Consider the following 26,434-nt stretch of genomic DNA (forward strand, 5'->3'; position numbering starts at 1 on the left):
TATCCTTAGATTTGAATGGTATGGAATTGGACTCTTTTAGCTGGGGCATTCCTGAGCTTTGAGAAAAAGCAGAATCCCTTTGCCTAAGATTGGCAGAAGCCTCTCTAACTCTGTTTTTTCAGGGCTTTGGCTCTGAAGTTTTTTAGCACATTCCAGGCAGGAGTTGAAAGCTGGTCGTACTGAATATTCTTCCTTATTCAGAGCTTGGTTCAAATTAGCAAGGGACCTCACACAAGCTTGTGGCAACCACCCAGTGTTCTTTCCAAATTCTCCTGTTTCCTAGGCAGGAGAGTAACTAAAGAACAACTACTGAAGTAATCATTGTTTCTAATTTTTTTTTCAAAAACAGCTGAGCTATTCAAAGTTTCATAACCTTTAAGAGGCACAGTATGATTAGATTATACCTAAAAGGGCCTCATCCTTATATTTCATTCCCTCTGATCTTATCTTTTATGACTTTCAATTTTGCTAAAGTCTAAAAGGGATAGATTCTTAAAATAGGAAGAGAATTCATGAATTCTAGTCACCTCAAGCAGAGGAACTATATCCTTGGGAACTGAAAGAAGTTAAATGTGTTTCCTGAGCCACTATCAGTAATCTTTGAAAGATTATATAGAATGAAAGAAAAGCAAATATTATCTTGATTTTTAAAAGAGGGGAAAAAATTAGTCTTCTAACTATGTCAGTGAATTTGAATTTATTTCCTGGGAGAAATCTAAAATGGATCATTAAAACCATGGTTACCTATGAAAAGAAGAGAGGATTACAAAGAGCCAGTATGGTTTCATCAAGGCCATGAGAAATTAATCTTATTTCTCTTTTTCAAAAGGCACAGTTACCAAACTGATAGGTCAGGAATGTTGCTCACATAGCTTAGTTATGCTTTAAAAAAGCATTTGATAAAATACCTCCTGAAGAGTTAGAGTATGGAGATGAATTTAATAAACTGATACTTAATGGGCATAGATATAAAGTTTTATACTTGGGCTCGGAAAAAACCAAATTCACAAATACAATATGGTGGAGGCCTGGTTAGAGAGCAGTTTGTCTTAAAAAGATCTAAGGGATTTAGTGAACTGAAAGCTCAATATGACTTAACAATGTGATGCAGAAGCCAAGAAAAATAAGGCAATCTGAGCGTTCTGTAGGAGATGCAAAGCCTCCAGTGATCCGCTCTGGTTGGACCCCATATGAAGCATTGTGCTCTATTCTGGATGACACAGGATAAGGACATTAAAAATATGCAGAGCATAGAGAGGAAGAAGACTAGGATAGTTAAGGGAATCAAGTCCTTGTCATATGAGGCATGGTTGAAGGAACAGCAGATGTTTGCTTATAGAAAGAAAGCTTCATATCTGTGTTCAAATATTTGTAGGACTGTCAGGTAGAAGATTAAACTTGTTCAGTTTGGCTCCAGAAGGCAGAAGCAAGATAAATGGGGATTTTGTTGTTTAGTCTTTCAATCGTGTCTGACTTTTCATGACCCTTTATCAGGTTTTCTTGACAAAGATATCAGAGTGCTTTGCCATTTTCTTCTCCAGAGGATTAAGGCAAATGGAAGTTAAGTAACTTGCCCAGGGTTACACAGCTAGTGAGCATGTGAGGTTGGATTAGAATACAGGTCTGCCTGACTCCAGAACCAGTGCTCAAATCATTGAGCCATCATGCTGTCTCAAGATAAATGGTAGAAATTGCAAAAATCCCAGTTGAGACTTAATGTCAGGGAAAAAAATTGCAAAAACAAACAAACAAACAAACAAAAAAACCACCTTTCTGAAAATGGAATGGACTGCCTCAGTAGGCAGTGGGTTCCCCTCACTGAAAGTGTTGAAGCATTTTGTTATAGTGGAGGTTTTTTGTTTTTGTTTTTTTCATGTGTACAGGATTGGACTAGGTAACCACTGAGGTCCTTTCCATCTGTCAAATTCTGTGACCTTACTTCTGTGATTGTTTCCCTTACAGAATAACATGTAATGACTTTAACTAATAGTAATAACCAGTAATATATTTATATAATGACTGACACTTTGGAAGCGACAGATTTTTTGGAAAATCTTTATCTTCTACAAACAGTATATAATTGACTTGAAATTGGCCTGATAGGCCACCTCATAAATTCTTCCCTACTATAGCCAATTATGTAGGGAAGTGTGGTGAGAACATTTATAAGTTTTGTCAATATGTGTGGAGCAATAGAAAAATCACTGATCTTAGACAATTTGAATTGCAATTCAGGTTATGACGCTAACTGTGGTCTTAAAGAGGTCATTTAAAGTCTCTGAGCCTCAGTTTTATCATATGAAATTGAGGATAATACTAACACAACCTTTTATGCGGGGTTATTATGTGTAAAGTACTTCAAAAATTCTGCATAGCACATGGGCTCTGGGGCCACATTCCCAATTCACATTTGCACTGGCAGGTCAAGTCCCCAAAATGAGGAACCTACAAAAGCTAAAGGGGCTTTTTCAAATACAATTTCTCACAAGCCTCTGTCTGACACAGCTCCTCTTCCTCTCCTCCATCACTGCTTTATCTTACTATCTAATGTCAACTGACTAGGTAGGATCTCCTCAAAATCATCTAATCAGGGGCAGCTAGGTGGCGCAGTGGATACAGCACCAGCCCTGAAGTCAGTAGGACCTGAGTTCAAATCCAGCCTCAGACCAAACACTTGATCCTTACTAGCTGTGTGACCCTGGATAAGTCACTTAACCCCAATTGCCTAAAAAAAATCATCTAATCAGTGATTACTGCCCCAATATCATTCAATCAATTGCTCTCTCATCAGTATCAATTAATAAATTAATATCGATTAGTTTTTTTCAAACTTGCAGCTAGGTGGTGCAGTGGATGGAGCATCTGGCCCAAAGTCAGGAAGATGAATCTTCCTGAGTTCAAATCTGACCTCAGACACTTAATAGCTGTGTGACCCTGGGCAAGTCACTTAATTCTGTTTGCCTCAGTTTCTTTACCTATAAAATGAGCTGAAGAAGGAAATGGCAAACCACTCCAGTACTTTTGCCAAGAAAACCCAAAAGAGGTCATGAAGAATCAAACATAACTGAAAAATGACTGAAAGCTAAAAACTTTTTCAAATAAATATTTGCTGAGAAGGCATAGCAAAGACTGAAGTACAAATCTATTCTCCTGAAATGGGGAACATTCTTTTCTTTACTTCAGTTCCTGAGAAAGATTCTCTTCTAAGTGTGGCAGAGCCAATGGATGAATCACTCTTTTGCTTGTAGGACATACTGTTTCAGCTACCAGATTGACTTACTAATTTCTAGTTCAAGCAATTTGGACCTGATAGCTTGTTCTTACACAGCCCAGCTTGTGAGGCAACCAGCTGACTATTGTAACTTCCAATTATTGGACGTCTGTTGGGTTTTCCAGACTTTTGAAGGTTAAATTGTTATAAGCTTCTTCATCCATCTCTGATACCCATTTTTCTAAGATAGGCACCATGACCATTTGGAGGCCTGGATGGGGAGACCAAGTATCCACAGCAGCCTCTCCTGCTGGTACTGACACTAGTTCTCTCCTCACCCAGAGGTCAAATTAAGTGAAGTCAACAAGCATTATTAAGCACCTATTATTTTCCAGGGTAAGCACTGGGCAAATAAAGAGAGGTAAAAAAAAAGAAAAGAAAAGAAATAGCCCTTGCCCTCAAGAAGCTTACAGACTAACAGGGAGGCAACAAGAAAAACAACTATGTACATACAAGATCTATACAGGCTAAATTGGAGATAATCTCAGAGGAAAGATACTAGCATTAAGAAGTACCAGGAAAAGCTTCTTGAAGAAGGTGAGATTTTAGCTGAGACTTGAAGGAAGCCAGGGAAAGTAGAAGACAAAGATGAGAAGGGTCTAAATTCCAGGCATGAACGATAACCAATGAAAATGTCCAGAGTTAAGAGAGGGAGCATCACACCGCAATGCAAGGATCTAAGACAATTCCAAAAGACTCACAATGGAAATTGCTATCCACATCCAGAGAAAGAACTATGGAGTCTGAATGAAGATGGAAGCATACTATTTGCTTTCCTTTTCCATTGTTGTTTTGTTTTATTGCTTCATTCTCGTGGTTCCTCCCATTAGTTCTAATTGTTATTTACATCATGACTAACAGGAAAATATGCTTAACGTGGATATATAAGTATATGTAGAACCTAGGTCTAAGTAGAATGTATAAGTAGAACCTATATCAGAATGCATGCCATCTTGGGGGGGAGGAGTGGGAGGAGAAGAAATAAAAATTCAAAATCGTATGGAAGTGAATGTTGAAAACTCAAAATAAATTAATTGATTATCAAGAAAAAATAAGGAATAAAATACAATTTAAAAAAGAGAGGGAGTGTCTTGTTTAAGGAGTAGCAAAGAGGCCAATGTCACTGAATCACAAAGTATGTAGAGACGAGTAATGAAGATGAAAAGATAAGTTGTAGGCAGGTTATAAAAAGCTTTAAAAGACAAACAGGATTTTATATTTGATCCTGTGGGTATTAGGGAGCCACTGGAGTTTACTGAATAGGGCAGTGACATGGTCAGACCTCTTCAAGAAGATCACTCTGATATAATGGGGAATGGATTGAGACTTTAGGAAGGGACACCAATCAGAAGTCTATTGCATTAGTCCAGGTATGAGGTGATGACAGCCTGTGCTAAGGTATTGGCCATATAAGAGAAGAAAAGGGATCATACGCATGAGATATAATGAAAGCAAAATTGACAACACTTAGAAATAGATTGAATATAAGCAGGGGGAGAGATTGAGGACTCCAGCATGTCAGTTTGACTATAAGGTGAGCCTGAGTGACTGGGAAGATGGTGGCATTCTTGATAGTGATTGGGAAATTAGGAAGAGAAGAAGGTTTGGAGAAAAAGACAATGAGTTCAGTTTTGGATTGATTGAGTTTAAGATGTTGATGGGACACCCTTTCTGAGATGTCTATTAGGCAGTTAGAGATGTGAGACTGGAAGTCAGGAAAGTAGTTAGGGCTGAACAAATAGATCGAAGGATCATCTTCATAGGTAGAATAAGTGAATTTATAGGAGCTGATGAGAAATTATAGTATATGAAATAGTCTGGAGGGAGAAGAGAAGAAGTCTCAGGACACTCCTGGTTAGCAGAAGTGACCTGGATGAAGATCCAACAAAAGAGACTAAAAAGGAGTGGTCAACCAGGTAGAAAAAGAAGTAGAACATAGCAGCCATGAAAATCTAGATAGAAGTGAGTCTCCTTCTCTCTGGAAAAGAGGATGATCAGCAGTTTCAGAGACTTTTCAGAAGTCAAGAAAAATAAGAATTTTTAAAAGGCCATTAAATTTGGCCATTAAGGAATCATTGATAGCTTTGGAGAAAGTAGTTTCAATTAGATAATGAATTTGGAAATGAGATCTTAAAGAGTTAAGAAAGAAAGGAATTGGAGACACAAGTTGTAGATAGATTCCATAAGGAGTTTAGCCATGAAAGGGGGAAAGATATAGGATGACATCAAATGTGGATTTATTCTTCCTCACTTGACAGTTGCCATTGAAAGAAAGAGAGATTTTGGTCATGCCTTTTACATGCTCACTCAGTGCTGGCTCAGTAGCCAGTCAAGAAGCTTTTCAGGACCTTATGATAAGCCAACAGGAAACAGTCACAGGATACCTACATGTGTTCTGAATTGCAGAGGGAAAAGCACATCCATCACACACTTCCAAAAGCAGGCTAAATTTCCACACTGATGTGCAGAAGGCACAGCATATCAAGCATGCTCTAAGGACTGGGCAAGCTTAGTTCCACCCCATCCCCATCTATACAAACTTGAATAAATATTTAGGTTTAGAATGTTTTGAAGCAATATGTCTGGTAACTAAATTGTCTCTGAGCCTTTTATACTCAGCTATAATCAAGGATGTACTTGCCTTGATATGAAGCCTGGCTCGTATCACACCATATAAATTGCTCTTCTGAGGCCATCTTTTTATTGTTGTTCTACTCTAAATTAAACTGCAAAGGCAGCCTTTACCAGAGAAAGAAGGGAAGGTGGCACAAATGAGCCATCCTCAGCCTGAGGGATATTTGGGTAAAGGAGAGAAGGCTGACAAGGTTATCAAGTGATATGAAAGCTACATGACGTTTGAAAGAAGAGATTCTGGGTTTGAATCTCAGATCCGTTACCTTTGGCAGGTAACTTTACTTCTCCTTCTTTGGGCCTCAGTTACCCTAACTGTAAAATGAGAAGGTTAGGCTAAATGACATCTAAAATCCCAACCGGTTCTAAATCTCAAAATTTTATATGTTCAATTGCTATCCTCTACTCTTCCCAGTCTATTGCGAGCCTTGTGTTTCTCTACCAATGCTTTTTGGAATGGCTAGGAGATGGCCATAATCCATCTCCATATAATCCCTGAAGACTGAGCTATGTATATTAAAATCCTCAGGTCTTATTCTAGGTTTTGTTGTGTGTTTCTAAGGGTTCACATTGTGTTTTAAATGTTAAGTCTAATAGATTGCTATGCATTCTTTAGCAAAATTGAACCAAACCCACAGGGATATGCTTATCTATTTATTCACTAAAGTCATTCATCTGAAATGGGGGCATAGTAAAAAAAAAAAAGGAAAAGAAAAAAGGCATTTATATAGCACCTACTATGTGTCAGGCACTTTACAAATTTTATCTCATTTGGTACAATAACCCTTCATGGTAGGTGCAGTTGTAATCCTCATTTTTGCAGTTGAGGAAACTGAGGTAAACAGAGGTTAAGTGACCTGCCCAGAGTTACCCAGCTAATGTCCGAGGCTGGACTTGAATTTAAGTCTTTGTGATTCCAGTTTTGGTATTCTATTCACTGTGCCACTTAGTGGCTTCTATTATTAAACACCTGCTGTACTTACACGGAGCACCAAGCTAAGTGACACGAGAGAAAAAAAAATTAGAGAAAACATAGCTACTGACTTAATGTAAGGTGAAAAACACAATTACAAATAGTATACAATACCAGACTTGGCTACAAAACAAAGTTGTAGGTCAGGGAAGTCTGTTACCATGTTGGGTGTTCAGGGAAGGCTGCCTAAGGTGATGGCATTGGAGCTGGGTCTTCTGCTACATTCAATGGACACTTATTAGGAAGGTGCTGTGCTAGGTCATGGGGTTACAAAGAAGAAAGGAGGAAAGGAGGAAGGAAGAAGGAAGAAGGAAAAAAGAAAAGAAGGGAGAGAGAGAGAAAAAAACAGGAAGGAAGGAAGGAAGGAAGGAAGGAAGGAAGGAAGGAAGGAGGGAGGAGGAAGGAAGGAAGGAGGGAGGGAGGAGGAAGGAAGGAGGGAGGAAGGGAAGGGGAAGGAAGGAGGAAGGAAGGAAGGAAGGAAGGAAGGAAGGAAGGAAGGAAGGAAGGAAGGAAGGAAGGAAGGAAGGAAGGAAGGAAGGAAGGAAGGAAGGAAGGAAGGAAGGAAAGAAAGAAAGAAAATCCCTTCCTTCAAAGAGTTTATATTCTAGCATATAAGTATAGAACAGAGATGTGTATAGTGCCAGTAAAACTGAGGATGGAAGAAATACTGACAAGTTGGGAGATACGAGGTTTTGGGGAGGAGATTGCACCCAAAGTTGAGCCTTGAAAAAAGGTAAATATTCTGTCAAGTAGAAATAAACAGGTAGCAAGAACATTCCAGGCCTATGGCACAGTGTGTGCAGAAGTGGGTCTTGATTAGCAAGTGTGGTGTCATTTGTCTTCTTTGTCTAAAGTATAGAGTTCATGAAAATAAGACTAGGCAGGTCAACAAGAGCAAGGCTATTGATGAACTGGAACATCAGTTGGGGAGTTTGTGTCTTATTTTATAGACAGTTTCAACACTGGACTAGCAATCAAGAAGACTTCACTTCTAATCCTACCTGGAACACTTTATTGCTGTGACTCAGGCAAGTCAACCCCTCTCAGACTCAGTTTCATCATCTATAAAATGGGTATAATAATAGTACCTACCTTATGGGGCTATGTGACCAAATGAGATAATCTATGCCCTCGGCTATTATAGGCAATGTGGTCTAGTACATAGAGAGCTGCCCTTGGAATTAGGAAACTTGAGTTCAAATCCTACCTTTAACAGCTACTGGCTTTACAATACCTAGATACTTAGTTTAACTTCTTTGTTTAGTCATTTTTCAGTCGTGTCTGACTCTTTGTGATCCCATTTGGGGTTTTCTGGGCAAAGACATTGAAGTGGTTTGACATTTCATTCTGTAGTTCATTTTACTGTTGAGGAAACTGAGACAAATAGGGTTAAGATACTTGCCCAGGGTTACACAGGTAGGAAGTGTCTGAGCCCACATTTGAATTTAGGAAGATAAGCCTTTCTGACTGAAAGCCCTACACTCTATCCACTTCACCATTTAGCTGCCTTAGTTTAACTTCTAGATAATTGATTTAACTTCCCACTGCTCTGGACCACTCCCAAAGATTATAATTAGCAGAGGTTGCAAAGTAAAGGAGTTTCATCACATAGGAGTTACCTATACCAAATGAAATCACAGATCCAACCCTTTCTTTGTATCCCCAGAGTTAATAGGCACATAGTAGGCACTATGTCATTTTTTGTTGGCAGTGATTTACTACTAAAGAGTTTTGAGGGAGGGAGTCCTGTGGTCAGACATGCCTTCAGAAGACTCTTTTGGCACATAAATTGGAGATGGTGAGAGAGGGGAAAGACAGGCCATTTAGCAGGATCATTAGCAATACTCCAAGCCCAAGACGATGAATTTGGGGTGGGGAGGTTGGCTGTGAGAGTAGAAGGAAGGAGATCAATTTGAGTTATGTTGTGGAGATAAAAATGAAGACCTGATTAGATTTGGGTGGGCATAAGTCAGGAAACTAGGCAGCTAGGTGTCACAGTGTATACAGTCCCAGGCCTGGAGTCAGGAAGACTCATTTTCAGAAGTTCAAATCCAGCCTCAGTTACTTACTGGCTGTGGGACCCTGGGCAAGTCACTAAACCCTATTTGCCTCAGTTATCTCATTTGTAAAATGAGCTGAAGAAAGCCTTGGTAAACCTCGCCAGTATCTTTGCAAAGACAACCCGCAAAGGCGTCGGGAGGAGTCAGACGTGACTGAAAAACGACTTAACAACAACTACAAGTAGGTGAGAAGGAAAAATTGAGAATAACCCTGAACTTACAAAGTTGAGCACCTGAGAAGATGAGTTCCGCCAGAGAAAACAGAGGAATTTCCAAGATGGAAAGATGGGGAAAGGGAGAATACTGAGTTCTGGTTTCAACATTTTGAGTTTGAGATGCTTTGGTGATATTCAGGAGATGTCCAAAAGGAAGTTGATGGTACTGGATTTCAGGAGAGAATTAGGGCTCGAAGGTTAGGATTTAAAAATATGTAAGGAGTGGGGAGAAAGGAATGTGTTAAGCTTCTGGTGGTAGAAGAACTTGGGAGTTTACAAGCGGTCATGTTCCACCTATTGTCTCTACGCTATGGACAGCTACCGTCAAATCGTTACAATCCTGTTGCGGTTAAGCTTCCCCATTCTTTCAAGTTTTTCTCCATTTCTTTTCCCATCCCCCGACCTCAATAGACTACTGACGGCACTAAAGGAAAAGCAAAGTGGACCAGGGTTAACTGAACACTAAACTTAGCATTAAAGTTGAGATCCTTCAGCTAGTGGCTTCCTCTCCGAACCGTCAACTAACCCCTTTTGTCCAATCTCGAAGCCCAGGTCCGAGTTCCCCTTCCTCTAGTCTGGTATCAAGAAGCACTGGGGTGTGTACGTGGGGAGAATAGGAGAAAATCCAAGGCAAAGGGGGAAAGTATTATCACACTTGTTGATAGTTTGATTGGCAGGTGAGCTTAGCAGGGGGAGTGAGATTTGGGGTTGGGATAGAAGGGGAGGGAATGAGCGGTGGTGGTGGCTGTGGCACCACCTCCTTCTTACTAAACCCACTTCTCCTCCCCCAGCCCTTGGCGTATTAGCGGGCGGAGCAGTTTCTGAGCCCTTTGGAGCAGTTATATATAAGACCGAGGGCTCAGCCCAAGAGACCTTGTGGAGAGAAACTTGAGCCAGAGGTCAGAGCAGACACAGAAACAGCTGAGGTCACAGCCACGTCGGGTGAACGTGCACCATGAGCAACAAATACGATGTGATCGTGGTGGGCGGAGGAATCTCAGGTCAGTCTGACCGGGGTTTTTGCCCCTTCGATTGTTCCCACCCTCCCTTTTGGTTCTGACGCAGAGGCTGAGCTTGAGTCTAACCCGCTGAAAGGAGGAGTGGAGAAATGGATCGGGAGGAAAGGAGGAGGATGAGGGGGTGAAGATTGAGGGATAGCCCTGGGGATTTTTTTCAGCAGCTCTGGCGAGCTGAGGTACTGGTTAAAGATCCAGTGACTGCGCCACAGCTGGAGGAGGAATCGGAAAGCTCCTTTCTAACTCTTGAGACCCCGATCCTGTGACTTGATCGCGCTGCGTCCCACTCTTCTCTCTCAACTCCTGGGAAAAACTAATCAGGCCATTCAGGGATTAGGCAGCAGGAGTGCAGAGTCTTAAATGCAAAGTCTTCTGGCCAGAGCTTTTGCCGACTCCTTTGGTGCTAGTGAGTGTGAAGAATAACGCAACTCCGATACCCTCCTGGCCCAGCTAGAAACAGATAAATCAGCCGGGATCTCACCCTGTGCTCCATTTTCCTTCTTGCCGCAATCGGTGGCAGTTCCACCTTGGATTGCGGCCCCTGAATTGTAATGGGAGAGGGAAGGAGGCAAACCATATTGCCTGCTATAACAGTGACTGCGGGGTTTGGGGTGGGGGGTGAGAGGAGCTGCGGGGAATTAGGGTTACAGGCCAAACTTTTGTATTCCTGGCTTGCTTTGGTTGTTTGTAGGTAAAGACAGTTTGGGGGTAGAAGAGGGAGCAGAGAGACTAGTAAATTCAGAGTTGTCGCACTAGGAGCAAATCTGCAAGTAATGCATAAAAATGTTGAGATGTTTGTAGTGAGAAGCCGTGTGATTTAGTGGAATGGTGGAGAGGTATGTATTTAGTACAGAGAATACTCAACTTGGAGTCCAAAAGATCTGGCTTTGAGTCCCAGTTTAAGTCCCTATAACGGCTTTGAAACTCGATTTCTCCATCTTTGAAATGGGGTTAATAATAGCTGACTTACCTTCCTCATAGGGATGTTGTGATGATAAAATGCATGTGAAAGCCTCTTGTTACCAGACCTGGTCAATATGATTGCTCAGATCTTGTGTGTCGGTTCCTGTGTTTCTTGTGTTATTTATGCAGTCTGACTCAAAAACAAACTCTGGGCAAAGAATTAAATTAAGCCTTTGAATGACATGAATACAAAATGGGAGCATCGTAAAAATCTTAGAATTTTACTAAATGACCTATTAAACATTTATTGTATTCAAAACACTGTTGGAGGGGGTAGATACAGAGTTTGCATAAGATACTGTCCTCGAATCTAGGCTAATAGATGTTTTGGCCTCACATACTGATAATTATGCAATACACATCACCCGATAAGAGTGCTAAAGAGGTTCAAGACAAAGTTCAGTGTAAGGTCCCAAGGGGAAGGTCCTTTCAATCAATCAGTAAACAGTTTTTAACAGCTTACTATGTGCCTCGAACTGTGCTACGCGCTGGCGGGGGCGGGGAGGGGTTGGGCACTCAGCTGCAAGCTTTAAGGGGACGCCAAGGTCGTAGTGTTCAAGGTACTTTTCAACGCTAAAGATTTGTGGTTAAGGAGCAGAATGACAATCTGAGGCACTCTGCTTTTTAAGGGTGTTCCTTTCCTGCATCTCTTTTAGAAGGTTTTTTCTAGTCAACTTGAAAGAATTTTGTTACTCAGGAAACTTGAGAGGGTTTCATTCCCAAGAACTGTATACTGGCTAACTTAGCCTGTATTTGGCCGCAGTCCAAAAGACTTTTTCTTTGATGCCCAGTGATGGAGTTAGCAGACAGAAAGAATCTAAAGAGTAGGGAGAATAGGAGAAAATCCAGGGGGAAAGGGGGAAGGGATTGTCCCACTTGTCGATAGTTTGATTGGCAGGTGAGCTTAGCAGGCTTTAAAAGAGTTTTTAGATGCCAGTCAAATGAGTTTTAACTTTACTTGGTGTGAAAAAAAAAAAAGAAACTTTGGAGTAAGATGGTTATAGCCCTTGAAATGAAGGTGCTGTATTCTAAGCTGCTTCCTCTTTGGGTTTGTAGTCAATCCTAGGGCCCTGGTTCAAATGGAAGCAGGAATCACTGAAATCAAGGATGACTCATATTAAACACCTGTGTTGGAAGAATTGGCGGACTAACAGAGTTAATGTTCCTCCGAAGGAAAGACCAGGAAAGGCTTCTTGAAGAAGATGGGATTTTGCCTAAGACTTGAAGGAAGCCAGGAGGCAGAAGAGAGGAAGGAGAGCAGTCCAGGCATGGGGGATAGCCAGTGAAAAGGCTCAAGTCAGAATATGACACGTTGTGTCTGAGGAACAGCAAGGAGGACAGTGTCACTGGATCACAGAATACACGAAGAGAGTACAGTGTAAGAAGACTGGAAAAGTAGAAAGGGATCAGGTTGTGAACGGTTTTAAAAGCCAAACAGATGATTTGCTATGTGATTCTGGGAAGCGACTGGACTTTGTTGAGTAGGGAGGGACCATAGTCAAACTTGCTCTTTAGAAATATTGCTTTGGTATCTGAGTAGTGTCAACTGAACCAAACCAGCCTCCAATCTGTGGATGATGGGAACCTGACAGAGCAGGCTAGAGTCTGGAGAATCAGGAATCAAACAAAAATTTAATTTCAAAGTGAGGGAAAGGCCTTCAAAACAAAGAGGGCATCTAGACACATGCACCAGGGCCCTACCCCTAGTGGGGAGGGGACCTGAGGCAGTGTGGGGAGATCTCAATACTTAATACCAAAGGCTAACACAGTGGGCTGTAGCCCTGACAGTGATGAGTAACAGCACCAGTGAAACAAGTTTGATTCATAGCTGGGCTTCATGACCAGAACATGGTACTTGCCCGAGCTCAGATAATAATTGATTTTGCCAGAGGGTGAACACAAAGGATTTTTGTTATGCCAAGCTCAGAGTGAGGCTTGCTTTCTGGGCCTTAACTTATTGCAACATGATGCTGAACAGATGATTTAATTAAGCAATCAATAAACATTGATTACTATGTATTATTATTAATTGTTGGTCAGTCAATTTATTGAGCACCTACTTTATGCCAGGCACTGTGCTAAGTGCTGGGCTTACAAAGAAAGGTAAAAGAGAGTCCCAGTTCTAGAAGCTCACAGTCTAATTGGGGAGACAACATGCAAACAACTATGTCATGAGGGATAAATTTGAAATAATCAACAGAGTTAATAAGCAGTATTATTACAATCATATGTAATTAATAAGCATGATTAATTAATTAACAGGCAGTTAAGTGACACAGTTGGTAGAACGAAAGACCTGGAGTCAGGAGACGTGAGTTCAAATTTTGCTTCAGACACAAGCTATGTGACATTGGACAAATCATTTACTCCCTCTGGGGCTCAGTTTCCTCATCTGCAACATGAGGGTGATAATAGCACCTACCTCAGAGGGTTATTGTGAGGATCAGATTAGTTAATATATGTAAAATACTTTGTAAACCTTAAAGTACTATATGAATGTTAGCTATTATTAATTAATTTAGTGCCTATATTGTACCATATTTTATGGCAGGTGCTGGAGATAGAGAAAAAACAAAACAAAACAATCCCTACCCTCAAGTAGCTTATATTTTATTGAGGGAAACAACATATACTCATGAAAAGATACAAATTGCACACACACGCACATACACACACACGCACATATATATATATATATATTTGTGTATATATATATACATATATACATATATACATATATACATACACATATATATTAAACATAAGGTGATTTTGATGGGGGCACCATCAATTAATAACCATTTATTAAATACCTACTGTGTGCCAGGCACTGTGCTAAGTGCTAAGGGTACAAAAAGAAGCAAAAGATGGTCCCTACCCTCAAGGAGCATATGATCTAATGGAGCATCTAGGGGTTGGACATGAGGATGAGGTACATAATGTAGGAGGTAAGATTTGAACTGAACTTTGGAGGAAACTAGCTAGAGAGTGCCTTCCAAGTGTGAGAGACAGCCTATAAAGGCACAGACTCAGGAGATGGAATAGTGTATATGAAGAACAGCAAGTCATCTGATTTGGGTTAGCCAGAGTGCATCAAGTGGTGTAAAGTGCAGTAAGTCTGGACAGGTAGACCAGAGACCCAAGTGGAGGAGTTTGTATTTGATCCTGGAGGCAACAGGGGAACTTCAATTATCCTTTTGATCCCAAAATGACCTGGAAGTTATTGATCGTTGTAGTTATTAAAGCCTCGTACAACAGGGTTCCTTCTACCCATTAGATTGAACCCCTTGAAGGCAGGAATTTTTTTTTCTCTGCATCCCCAGTGCCTAGCCCAGTTACATACATAGTAGAAACTCATTTGTTGAGTTATGACTGAGACTTAATAAACTTTATTCAACATAGTGACCTCTTCTACTGTATTATCCATAATTTAAATTTTACATAAAAATGTTAACTTGGATAATCATTGCTGATACATATATCAGTGTGATATTTGCACCTTTTTTCCCTTGAATTTCAAGGGATCACCAGATGCAACCAAGAAAGACTGTATGGTATGGTGGAGGGAGGGACAGCATTGAAGTCTGGGTACCTAGGTTCTTGGCCTTTCTGTGCCACACTGACTTTTCAATGTTCCCTCTGAAACTTTAAGTTACAGGCAGGTCACAAATCAATATCAGTCATTAATGTATGTGCATAAATGAAGTTCTGTACCAGATTACAATGGCATTGAAAATGTTTAAGCTTATACTGGGCAGAAGAGAAAGGACTCAAACCGATTCCTTTTAAAATGGCACAGTTAACACCTACTTCCCAGGGGTGTTTTGAGAATGAAATAACAATATTTGTAAAACACTTAGAACAATGCCTGGCACATAGTAGGCACTATATAAATGTTTATTCTCTTCTCCATGTGTGTGCGCTCTTCCCATTGATACTCTGTGTAGTTAGGGAAGAGCTTGCCCCGGGTTTATAGAGAAAAGAATTTATGGCTACTTTTCTTGCTATTCCATTTCAGTAAATGCCTTTGTATTAAACTAATTGTATACTCTGGCTGACTGGCATGGTCAGCCAGTTTGAGCTGTTATTTCATTTGTTTTGTTTTGTTTTCTGAAAGGCTACAAAATTGGAAAGAAGCTTTGATTGATCTAGAAATGCTGAAGCTGCCTGTCCCTTGACTCTGTAATCTCTAGCTATACTGACAAGGTTTCTTTATCACCTAAGGAAATAAAAAAGGCTATCCATGTGGAATTGAGCTCTCAAGGTTTGGCAGATGTCCCCTAAGGCAGTGAAATTAACACATTCTGCCCTGATCCCCAGCCTCCATTTGGAAATGAAGGACAGTTATCATTGACCCAAGCTAAGCCCTATAGTATTCCTGTTTTTCTGTATTATGGCTAAGTAAACTTCCTTTTCTTAACCACTGAATTGTGTCCAAGTGCCTCATGTCATTCCAATTTGTAAACAGAGCTAACATATTCCTGGCCTCAGTTAGGCCTACTCCTTACAACTAGTAAAGATAAATATTTCAGTGGCAGCTTGAGAGCTGTGATTTCAAGAGAATGAAAATCCACAGAGCACCTTAAGCCTGGAAAAGTCTTGTCTGGGGATTCACTCTGACAATTGCAGGCTGCCTCTATGTGCTACATAACTGTAGTATAGCAGAAAAACTGGGAAACAATCCTGCTTTTTCTTTGCTTAGGAACAGAGGAAGAAGAAGGCAGGGCAATGTCTGTCTAGTGCTTACAAAATATGACATTGACAGGAAGCTATACTATGTTAGAACTGTAAGGAATCTTAGAGTTTTGTTTAGTTGTTCCTTTTTATTTTACAGATACAGAAACCAAGTCTTGGAGAGGCTAGATGACTTGTCTAAAATAACACAGCTCAGCTCCTTTTAACGATAACTGAAGAGGAATAGAATTGCCTCAATACGAAGTGGAGTTTGGAAAACAAAACTTGATCAAATTATATTTCTGGGCAAGTAGTTAAAAATGCTGTTTTGGGGGTAGCTAGGTGGCTCAGTGGATAGAGCACTATCCCTGAAGTCAGGAGGACTTGAGTACAAATCTGGCCTGAGACCAAACACTTGACACTTACTACCTGTGTGACCCTGAGCAAGTCACTTAATCTCAATTGTCAAAACAAACAAACAAACAAAAAGATCTTATGCTAATTTTTTACAGTTTCTACTTCCAGCATACTTTTCACTCTAAAGAACAAAAACCAGATCCATCCTTGACCTCAGGTGTTAATATGGTAAGCAAATGGGACGCTCAGTTTATCAGTCAACAAGAAAAAGTAGATTTCAAGGAATTAAGAATCTGTTAAGGAGATAAAACTATCATATGTGAAACAATGGTGAACAATCCAAAACAGCACATAATTATATATTAAATTTACAGTGAACACTGGGAGTACTATAAAGGTTGGACAGTGTGAAAAAATCGATGGAGTGGAAAAGGCAAAGGATTTGGAATGAGCACTTGAATTTAAATTCTGATCTTACTAATTATTACCTTACTAATTATTACTAATTATTACCTTTGTTAGGGACACAGGAAATAATTAGCCACTCCTCAGCTTTGTTGCCAGATTCTTATGTAGAAGGAGGGGCTGGACTGGAAGACGTGCAAGGTCTTTTCAAGCTCTAAGTTTATGATCCAAGAACACTTACTGGGTAATGTGTTTCTAAGAGTTGGGATCTAAACTGGGCCTGAAGAATGAGAAAGATTAGAAAAAGTAAAGAAAAGGGGTTGCACTCTGGGTAGGAACAATCAACCAATCAAAGAAATCAGATATTTATTATTGTTGAGTCCTTGCAGTCAATTAAGAAGATTCCTTAAGAAGGAGGAGGGAGTAAGGAGAACTCTTTTCTGAATGTGACTCTGGAAAATAAAGAACTTGTTTAAAAAGTATTATTGAAAGTGACTTTGATATCTTGGAGTTTCAGAGGGATTTGGCAACTCAATTTAATAAACGTTTATTAGATAATATGTGATATAAGTTATCTTGTTATCTAAAAAAGGATAAAGAAAATGGTAGTCTTGCGTTCATAGATCCCATAGACTTGGGAAGATGAAATTTCAAAAAGTTCAAAGAAGGGTTAGGTAGAATTTTGTAATCCAAGGGGAAGGTACGCAAGAGGGATTGGATATTCTTTTGTAAAAAAAATAAGTTTTATTGATATATTTTACTTTTACAACATCTACATGTCCTAATGGATCCAAAGTTGACAGCTGGGGTGACTGAAAAAAATGGAGGTACCCTCATCAGAAATACTGAAATTAAGAAGAGGAATGAGTTTAAGGGAAAATATAATCAGTTTTGTTTTGGGTTTTTTCCATCTTTGGCAATCTTTTTCTTTAACTAATTTTTTTTTTTACATTTTGAATTCTGAGCTATCTCTCTCCCTCCCTCCCAAACCCATACTAAAGAAGGCCAACATTTGACACAGATATGTATGTGAAACCATACAATACATATGTCTCTATGTCAGTTCTTTCTCTGGAGATGGATAGCATCTTCCTTCTTAGGTCCTTTGTAGTTGATTTGAATAGCTTGATCATTCACAGTTACTATTCAAGCAATATTGCTATTACTGTATATAGCATTCTCTTGGTTCTGCTCACTTTACTTTTCATTTTTTCATGCAACTCTTTCCATGTTTTTCTAAAAATCAAACTGCTCATAATTTTTTTACAGCACAGCAGAATTCCATCACAATCATAGACCACAATTTATTCAGCCATTCCCCAATTGATGGGCATCCCCTCAATTTCCAGTTCTTTACCACCACAAAGAGAACTGCTATAAATGTTTTATAACGTATAAGTTCTTATCCTTTTTTCCTAATCACCCTGGGAAACAGACCTAATAATGGTATTGTTGAGTCAAAGGGTATCTTCACAGTTTTATAATTCTTTAGGCATAATTCTAGATTGCTCTCCAAAATGGTTGGATCAGTTCACAGTTCCATCAAGAGTGTATTAGTGTCCCAATTTTTCAACATGCCCTCCAACATTTGTCATTTTCTCCTATGATTTAAACCAATCTGATAGGTATGAGATAGTATTTCAAAGTTGTTTTAATTTGCATTTCTCTAATCAATAATGATTTAGGGAATTTTTTCATATGACTATATATAGCTTTGATTTATTCTTCTAAAAACTGTCTGTTCATATCCGTTGACCATTTATCGATTGGGGAATTACTCATATGTTTATAAATTTGACAAAGTTCTGTATGTATTTGTGATATGAGGTCTTTATCCAAAAAATAATCTATAACCCCTCCCAGTTTTCTGCTTTCTTTCTAATTTTGCAAAAGTTCCTTTTATTTGTACAAAACTTTAATGTAATAAAAATTATCCATTTTACATCTCACAATGTTCTCTATCTCATGTTAATTCATAAATTCTTCTCCTACCTATAAATCTGATATGTGCTATGTTCCATGTTCTTCTAATTTACTTATGTCTAGGTCATGTATCCATTTTGACCTTTTCTGGATAAATGGTGTAAGATATTGGTCTATGCCTAGTTTCTGCCAGACTGCTTTTCAGTTATCCCCCAAATTTTTTACTACTGTGTATTGTGTATCTACTCTACTCCAGTGATCCACTATTCTTTTTCTTAGCCAGTATCAGATACTTTTGATAATTACCACCATATAATACAATTTAAGATCTAGCACTGCTAAACTGTCTTCCTTTATAGTTTTAATAACTTTTATATTCTTCATCTCTTGTTTTTCCAAAAGAATTTTGCTATTTTTTTCTAGCTCAATAAAATAATTTTGGTAATTAATCAGTTCGGTTTTAGACCTATTGACTTCAGGTGAGTATATCAGGCAGGAAGTTGGCAATACAAGACTAGAGCTCAAATGAGGTCTGGATATATAGATTTGAGAACCATCTGCAAGAAACTGATAGTCTACTCAGTAGTGGCTGATGAGATAACCAAAAGAGAGAGTGTAGGAAGAGAAAATCTTCAGAAGACAGAGGAAGAGAGCCCAGGATAGAGACCTGGGGTATACCTTTGTTGGGGTTCAGAGACCTGTGAAACTTGGGCATGAATCTGAAAAAGAGACCAAGAAGAATCAGCTTGACAGATAGGAAAACCACAATAGAGTAGTGTGAGAAAAATCCAGAGAAGAGAATCTGAGAAGGCAGAGGTGATCAACAGTGTCAAACAGTACAGAGAGGTCAATAAGGATATATGAGCACCAAGAAAAGACATTAGAGAGATCAGTTTCAGTTGAGTGGGAGACATGGAAAACCAGACTGTAAGGTGTTCAGAAGTGAGCGGGAAGTGAAAATGCAGAAGCAATGAGTATAGGTGGCTATTTCTAGAAGTTTGACTGTAATATAGAATTATAATTTGAGGGGATGATAAAAGGTTTTTTTTTTTAATTTTTTGAGTAAGGGAGATCTGGGCATACTCCTAAGTAGCAAAGAAATAACAAGGATATAAAGAAAAGCTGAAAATTAGGGAGGAAGAAAAGGATAATGAAAGGGGCAGGTTCAGAGAGAAAATGAGAAAGGTAGGCAATAAAGGACATAGCTTTGGCAAAAAGGGCTACCTCATCCGTTAAGACAGGAGTAGGGGAAGAGGGAGTGAAGGATAATACATTATCCACAGGGAATTTGCTGAACAGCTTAGATTTTTTAAAAGATGTATGTAGAAGATGACAATGAGGGGAGTTAACTGAGGATGAATAAAAAAAGAGTTCCAGTAGGAGTAATGTCAGGATAGATAAAACTTACCAAGGACAACAGAAGGAGCTTAAAGAAATATTTGGAGGCAGGAAGACAATTAAAGAATGGATAGCACTTCAGGTAGGTGTCACTGAAGAAATGATAATGGATAATGGAGAGGAGGCAAAAATATTCAAATCTTGACTTCTATTTTACATAAAAGGAGAATTATACTTAGAAGGACTTAAGTATTTTAATACTTTAAGGATTTGTAATTTTGTCAGTGGGGTAATGCTTCCACCAATGTAGTTCACAGTGTTTCTGCAGCTTAGTGGATTTAAAGACAGAATCCTTGGTAACACCTAGGACACAGCTTCTCTTCCTCCACCCTAAGTGCATTAGAAAATGGCCCCAAGTGAAGCAGAAATGGTGATTAGAGGAGAAAAGGGGAATGAACTCTCCTCAGGGTAATTCTTATAGAAAAAGTAACTGAAATCTAGTTCAAAAGCAAATCAACCACTTGGCATTCCTGTTGCCTGTATCTGTGCTGGTTTGTAACAACCCTGTATTTCTCAGGCAAAAACTGCAATTTTGGACATTTCGTTTTGGAGTGAAACCAAACTGGTTTGGGCTGGTTTATGAGCTGGTTGAGGCTCATGAATCAAACAGTCTGGAAGATCAAAAGGAAGGTAATTATGTAGCAGTAAAAATAATGTCAGAAAGCCCAAGGGAGAAGATTGCAGAGAAGGGAGGGTCCTAGAAGTGCAATGCTGGTGATAACTAATACTTTATAGGGTTGAATATGCAACTAGCAGAATGAGTGATAAAAAGGTAGAGAAGAGACCCAATTCAAATGCTTCTCACAATTTGTTTCTCTCACCTCAGCACCACTTCCTGACTAGTTCCTTGAGGTCAACCTAGGTACTAAAGAAAGCCAACCCCAGAAAGTAAAGTGTTGTTCAGAGGAGTACATCTGGGAAAGGGGAAGAATAGGTCTAACTAAAATGGCCTCCTAATCTCTTCTTGCAGCAGTGTCTAAACTGGCTACTCTCAACCTCTGAAGGAAACGGGTGTTATACAGTTCTAAAGGACAGGCAAGGAGCATGACAGCTCTGGGCTTTTAGAAATATTGAGGATAAGAATGAATTTTAAAAATATTAAGGGCGCTTAATGAAGCACTGTACTAAGCGGTCAGGATAAAATTGTAAAAACAAAGATAGTACCTGTCCTTCAAAAAGCTTGAACTCTTCTAGGAGGACACAATACATAGAGGGAAGTAGTGGCCAGAGAAGCATGTTTGGTTTGGAAAGTTACAGGTTTGGGGAATGGAGCTATGGAGAATAAACCAACACACCTTTTCCAGGTGTAAGGGCAATATTCGTTGATTATACAGTTATCCCTTCCACAGCATCCCCACAACCTAGAAGATCTGGGTAAATTTTTTTGGCCCTCCTTTCATACCAGAGAACAAGTCTGAATTTTTAGGTATGAAAAGATAAAATATGTTGATATTTCATATGTATACATAGATAATATATACATATATGTATATATGTGTGTGTATATGTGCATGTATGTATGTATGTGTTTATGTCAACCTTGCACAGAGTTTGGGCTAAGAAGGACAGACAGAATTAGGTTGTCTGAATCCATTGTTTATTTCTCTTAAAACAGGCAACATGCATGCATGGAAGTTGCAGTTTAGAACTGGGCTCCCTAAGAGAGCCAATCTGGAGCTGGGCTCATTTTGGGTTTAGGCTGCACAGTTTGTATATGATTTCAGCATGTGACTCCATCATCATTTCACTCCTGGAATGTAAAAATATCTCTATACCAGACTACTCTCAGCCATACCAGACCACTCCCAGCCTTGGGCTATCTAGACAGAAGAATCTGTCTCCACTTAAGCCTGAGCAGAACACAATGGGGGTTCCCTAACTTAGATTAAATTACTTGTGAGCTTGGTAGGGGCTGACCAGAATAAGGAGGGTCAAGGCAACCTCATTATAAATCACTAATTGATATGGCCAACACTTCATCAAAGGTTTTGGGACTTTTGATGGGTAACAATGGGGGGTGGGAGAAGAGAAGAAATTGATCAATGCACTGAAAAATCAAAAGGGGGCAGTCCTCTTTTAGTAAGTAGACTTGTACAGATAAAAGACAAAAAGAGAAAAAGTGAACAATGAATACAATTGTCCATTAAGGCTTAGAAGTGTCACCTCATACATCAGTCTGGACACCATCTGATGAAGTTTTCTGGTCTGTATGTGGCTTGAGCAGTTTCCAGCTGATTGTCTTCTTAGACTGCTTATAGAGATCCTCTTTCTTTGTTAAAAATGTCCTACAAAATTGGTCTTGACACATTTTTAAATCACTTTGCCAATAATCAGGTCAAACAATGAAAGACTGTTATGTCTCTAATACTATAAAATCAAAATGGGAGCCTTTTAGACCAGGGAACTTAGATTTTTTTAGGTTGGCCAATTGTCATGTTGATATGTCTAGGAAACTCAAATAAAAACAGAAAAATTAGAACCCATTTTTTATACTTCACTTTACCAGTTTTTATACTTCTCATTATTCATTCATTCCCCCATTAGGAGGATGAAATTCAAGTAAGGAATTAATAACAGAACACTTTTTATAAGAAGATGGACTCTGATACATAAATTAATTCATTTAAAAAGTTGTCAAATTAACTACAATTATAACAAAAGGTTCAGGAATATATATGTTATAATAAATATATTAAGGAATCAGTTTTAGAAGAGTGCATATCAAGTAAAAACATTTCTAACTTTTAGTCATGTTCAATTAAGTAACCTACAATTAAAGTGGATGTTTCTTTTAAGGCATTTGTAAAATAAGACACAAGCCATTATTCTTGTAAAATTAACTAATTGTAACAGAACTGAGACAGTAATTAAATAACAGAATAATATCCTGGTTTCATAAGTCTTTGACCTAATTATCCCCATAACATTATGAGGAATTAAAGGACCCTAATTATACAGGAATATATAGCTAGTCTTCTTATAGTAACTCAGAGATGTTCCAGTATCAATGTATTATTTAATAGATTTAATATTGTTCTTACAAAACTTTTTGATTATAGAAATTTGCTATAAAAGAATAGGGACATAACTGTACTAAGGGAATAATGTTTCCCTAACTTCATGTCAGTTCCAGGCAAAAGTTATGTAAATGGCCAATTGCATTGAGCCAGGCTTAAAGTCAGCCAGGTATCTTATTGGGGAAGTTGAGTCAGGACAATCCTACTTCGGTTCATGAAAATAGTTGTTTTCCTAGCTTTTCCTATAAGAACAACCTTGGTAGTTTATAGATGCAGGTCATAGACCCCATAAAATTGCTGGCATCATGGACCATTGGCTCAATAGCATTCATTGATGATCATACCTGGAGTAAGACTCAGAATAACATCAGTTAACAGTCCCATAAGGTCTTGAATAGCAAGTTGCAATAATAACAGTTTCTGGTGGGTTCAAATCTCAAGGATCACATATGTGATTACAGTCCCACATTGGGAAGAGTAAGAGATTCATTCACAGAAAAATATTATTACTCTCAGAATCCCTTTAAACATCTTTAAGGTGAATATTCCAGATTAAATAACAAACATAAGTAAAATCAAATTTCCCATTAAGATAACATAAGATAGCTCATAAGTTGCTACTCTTCACTAACATAACTCTGTACTGAAATCCTGTTCCTTAAAGCAAAAACAAAAGAAGTTCCTGACTTTAACCTTACAACTCAATAGATTTGCATCTTTGTTTCTTAAGCCTGTTTACCCTTCTCTAATCATACTCAATCTGAAAGAATGAGATACTTCAGGAGCTGAGTCTTATACATATAAGTTCAAACACTGGTTTCAACTCTTGCTTAGGCCATGGAATGACAATGAATTGAGATCAAAACAGCAAAATCTTTCCCATTTACAATTCATTACACTAATTCAGATGCTTTAGTATTAATCACTTTATTATTTATATATTATTATCAATCATAAATTAATTTAGTATTAATAGCCTTAGATCTCTGATGCTGCTTCCATTGAGCTGCCGACTCTGACTCTTATTTCTCTGAAAGCATCCAGTCCAAGGACACAATAAACCTAGGAATGAAACTTGGAAATTCACAGTAGGTTTGGACTTTGATAATTTGCTATCAACATCAAATTATCAAAATAAATTAGCTTGCAAATGAAAATTAGTAGGTCTTCTAAATATTATACAAAAGATTTTTACAAACATTTCTTTGTAAAAGTATGTCCCTTTCTTTAAAACAGCTTTAAAATTTATCCCAATGTTAAAAGGAAAATTCACTAAACTTTCATGAAGTACATTAGTTGAAGCCTCTAAAATTGGAATTTTCAAAACTAAGTTGGTGTAAAATGTCTTTAAGCATCGTAAATAAATCCCCAAAGTATTATAACAAACTAAAATTCCCAAGCACAAAATTCCTAATTACCTAAATTGTCTTGTCAAAAAGGTGTTTGTAATGGGGAGAAGATTCAGTTTTTATAAGCCAAGAACATACCTCATTCAATTAGCCTTATCACAATAACAAAGTTTTACTAGGCCTTTAAAAATTATAGCTCACAAACTTCCAAATTAATACATATAAATATATTCTTAGATAAAACAGATTTGAAAATCACACCCTATTTTGTGCAAGGATTCTCATTTACTTAGGAGGAATTCCACAATAAAGAAAACTTTTGCACAGGGTTGATAAGAATTACAAAGGAGATTTTCAAGGTCTTTTCTTTGTATAATTACCAATTTTCCTTTCATAAAAAAAACCTTTGTAAATACTTGATTAAAACAATAACTCCAAGCAGCTTAGTTAACAGTCTCATAACATTCATAAGTGACAGCCAAATAATTTTAGCTGAAACTTCCTTTTAAATATAGACAAAACTTGGAAGTTTATGATTTCTTAAATTACAGTACTTCAGAATATTGTGACACATGGTCAGATAGAATGACCGAACAGCTTCCTAACCCATTCTTTTCTTTTTTCTGACAGTATAATTCTTAATCTAACGACATCTAGGTTGTAGGAGAAATTGCTTTTCTAACAACATAGGTGATACAATTCTTTACCAAATTACACAATATAAGAAACGTTAGAAATATAACCATACCATAAACAATTATCACGTATTTAAACTTAAAACAAAATGAATTAATTACCAGTCAGGTGACCTTAGTTTAGTTGGATGCACTTCCAAATTACCTTACACAGAAAATCATTCATCTCATCACCTTTGGCATTGTATGCTGATCACATCTAAAAATCCATATAAAGTTACCAGATATGAAGCAATTACATCTAATTAAAGATATAATAAAAACAATTAACATTCAGATAGTGTTTGCCCTATGCTAAGCAGTGTGCCAACCACTTTACAATTATGTGATCCTTACAACAACCCTACTTTTTCTGGGCTATAGAGTTAATTTCAAGCCAAGAGGCTTTCTTCATTAATCTGCGTATCCCAAAATTCAGGTGTTCTCTGGGAGATCCAAGAGCTTTTATTCTCCCAAAAGAAGATAGAAACCTGCACTGTCTATTCTTAGTCCCAATAAAGAAAGAAGTTTGTGGGACAAATCCTTTTCAAAAATCTGTTTAGATGTTTTTAGTGATTACAAAATTTTTTTTAGGAGACATGAAGTGACTTAAGTTCCTGTTGAAATACAAGAGTGGGGTTCTGGCTATTCCCAAACCCTATTAACAAGTTACAAAGGGCTTTACTGCCTAATTAACACAGTTTTCCAAAGTAAAAATCATACTCACTCCCCTCCCTTTTTGTCCTGCTTCTCTTCACCTTTTAGAATCTGGAGAGAGTTAACACTTAATAATTTACTAATCAGAAGAGCTATATTTCTCTCATACCCTTCATAAACATTACACACACACACACACAAACACACACACACACACACACATACACACACCCCAAAAGCTTTCACAATGTTAATAACATTTTAAACAAATAACTGAAGTCCTAAAGTGATTGCATTTAAGGCTGTGATATAAAAGCTTTCATTAAAGTGCCCAAAGACCAAACAAAGAAACACAAACAAAACCAAACATCTTATTTTTGCAGTTTTAAATACATTGCCCAGCTATCACATATGTTGGGGGGAGGGATGCAAAGACATTTCTGTAGATTTAATTTAAACATAATCTACAAATTTTAGCTTTGTACATTTAATTAAACCTGAATTCATCTAACTTTGGAGTAACAAAAATCTCTCAGCTTTTCCTCATCAACCCTTGCTATCTTTGGGCTGCTGGGTCTAGATAAAGCCTGAACAACATACAGTCCTCCAAAGCAGTCTGTAGGCTGGATGTTGTGCACGCCTGATTTACATTCTCTACGTATTTTGTAGGCCAAAATCCTTTGGCGGGCCATAAGCCACGTGATGTTGTGCAGGCCTGTTCTAGATCTTTATCAGCTTAAAGCTACTGCTAGAGCTTCATCCAAAGGGGAAAAAAAGTAAACTTGGTTTTTTTACTCAGAGAGAAGATCCTTTCTCTGATCCCACCTTCCAAATTAACTCTTTAGAGAGTC

At 38.2% G+C, this 26,434-nt stretch overlaps 1 protein-coding gene across 5 annotated transcripts in view; it reads left to right on the forward strand.

Moving 5' to 3' along the window:
• The first annotated feature begins 9,944 nt into the window (after nt 1–9,944).
• Nucleotides 9,945–26,434, forward strand: part of LOC110214856 (amine oxidase [flavin-containing] B) — a 137,019-nt gene continuing 120,529 nt past the window's right edge. For 4 of the 5 annotated variants that reach the window (XM_078146575.1, XM_078146576.1, XM_078146577.1 and 1 more), the window contains exon 1: nt 9,945–10,151. Coding sequence is in view for 2 of the 5 variants with exons in the window: in XM_078146574.1 (XP_078002700.1) it covers nt 10,106–10,151 (46 nt within the window). In the remaining 3 variants the exon portion in view is untranslated. The remainder of the gene's footprint in view (nt 10,152–26,434) is intronic. The other variant, XM_020995943.2, reaches the window with a different exon arrangement.

This window comes from Phascolarctos cinereus, unplaced genomic scaffold (assembly GCF_003287225.1).
Source record: "Phascolarctos cinereus isolate Bilbo 61053 unplaced genomic scaffold, phaCin_HiC Scaffold_726;HRSCAF=1367, whole genome shotgun sequence".
Lineage (NCBI taxonomy): Eukaryota > Metazoa > Chordata > Mammalia > Diprotodontia > Phascolarctidae > Phascolarctos > Phascolarctos cinereus.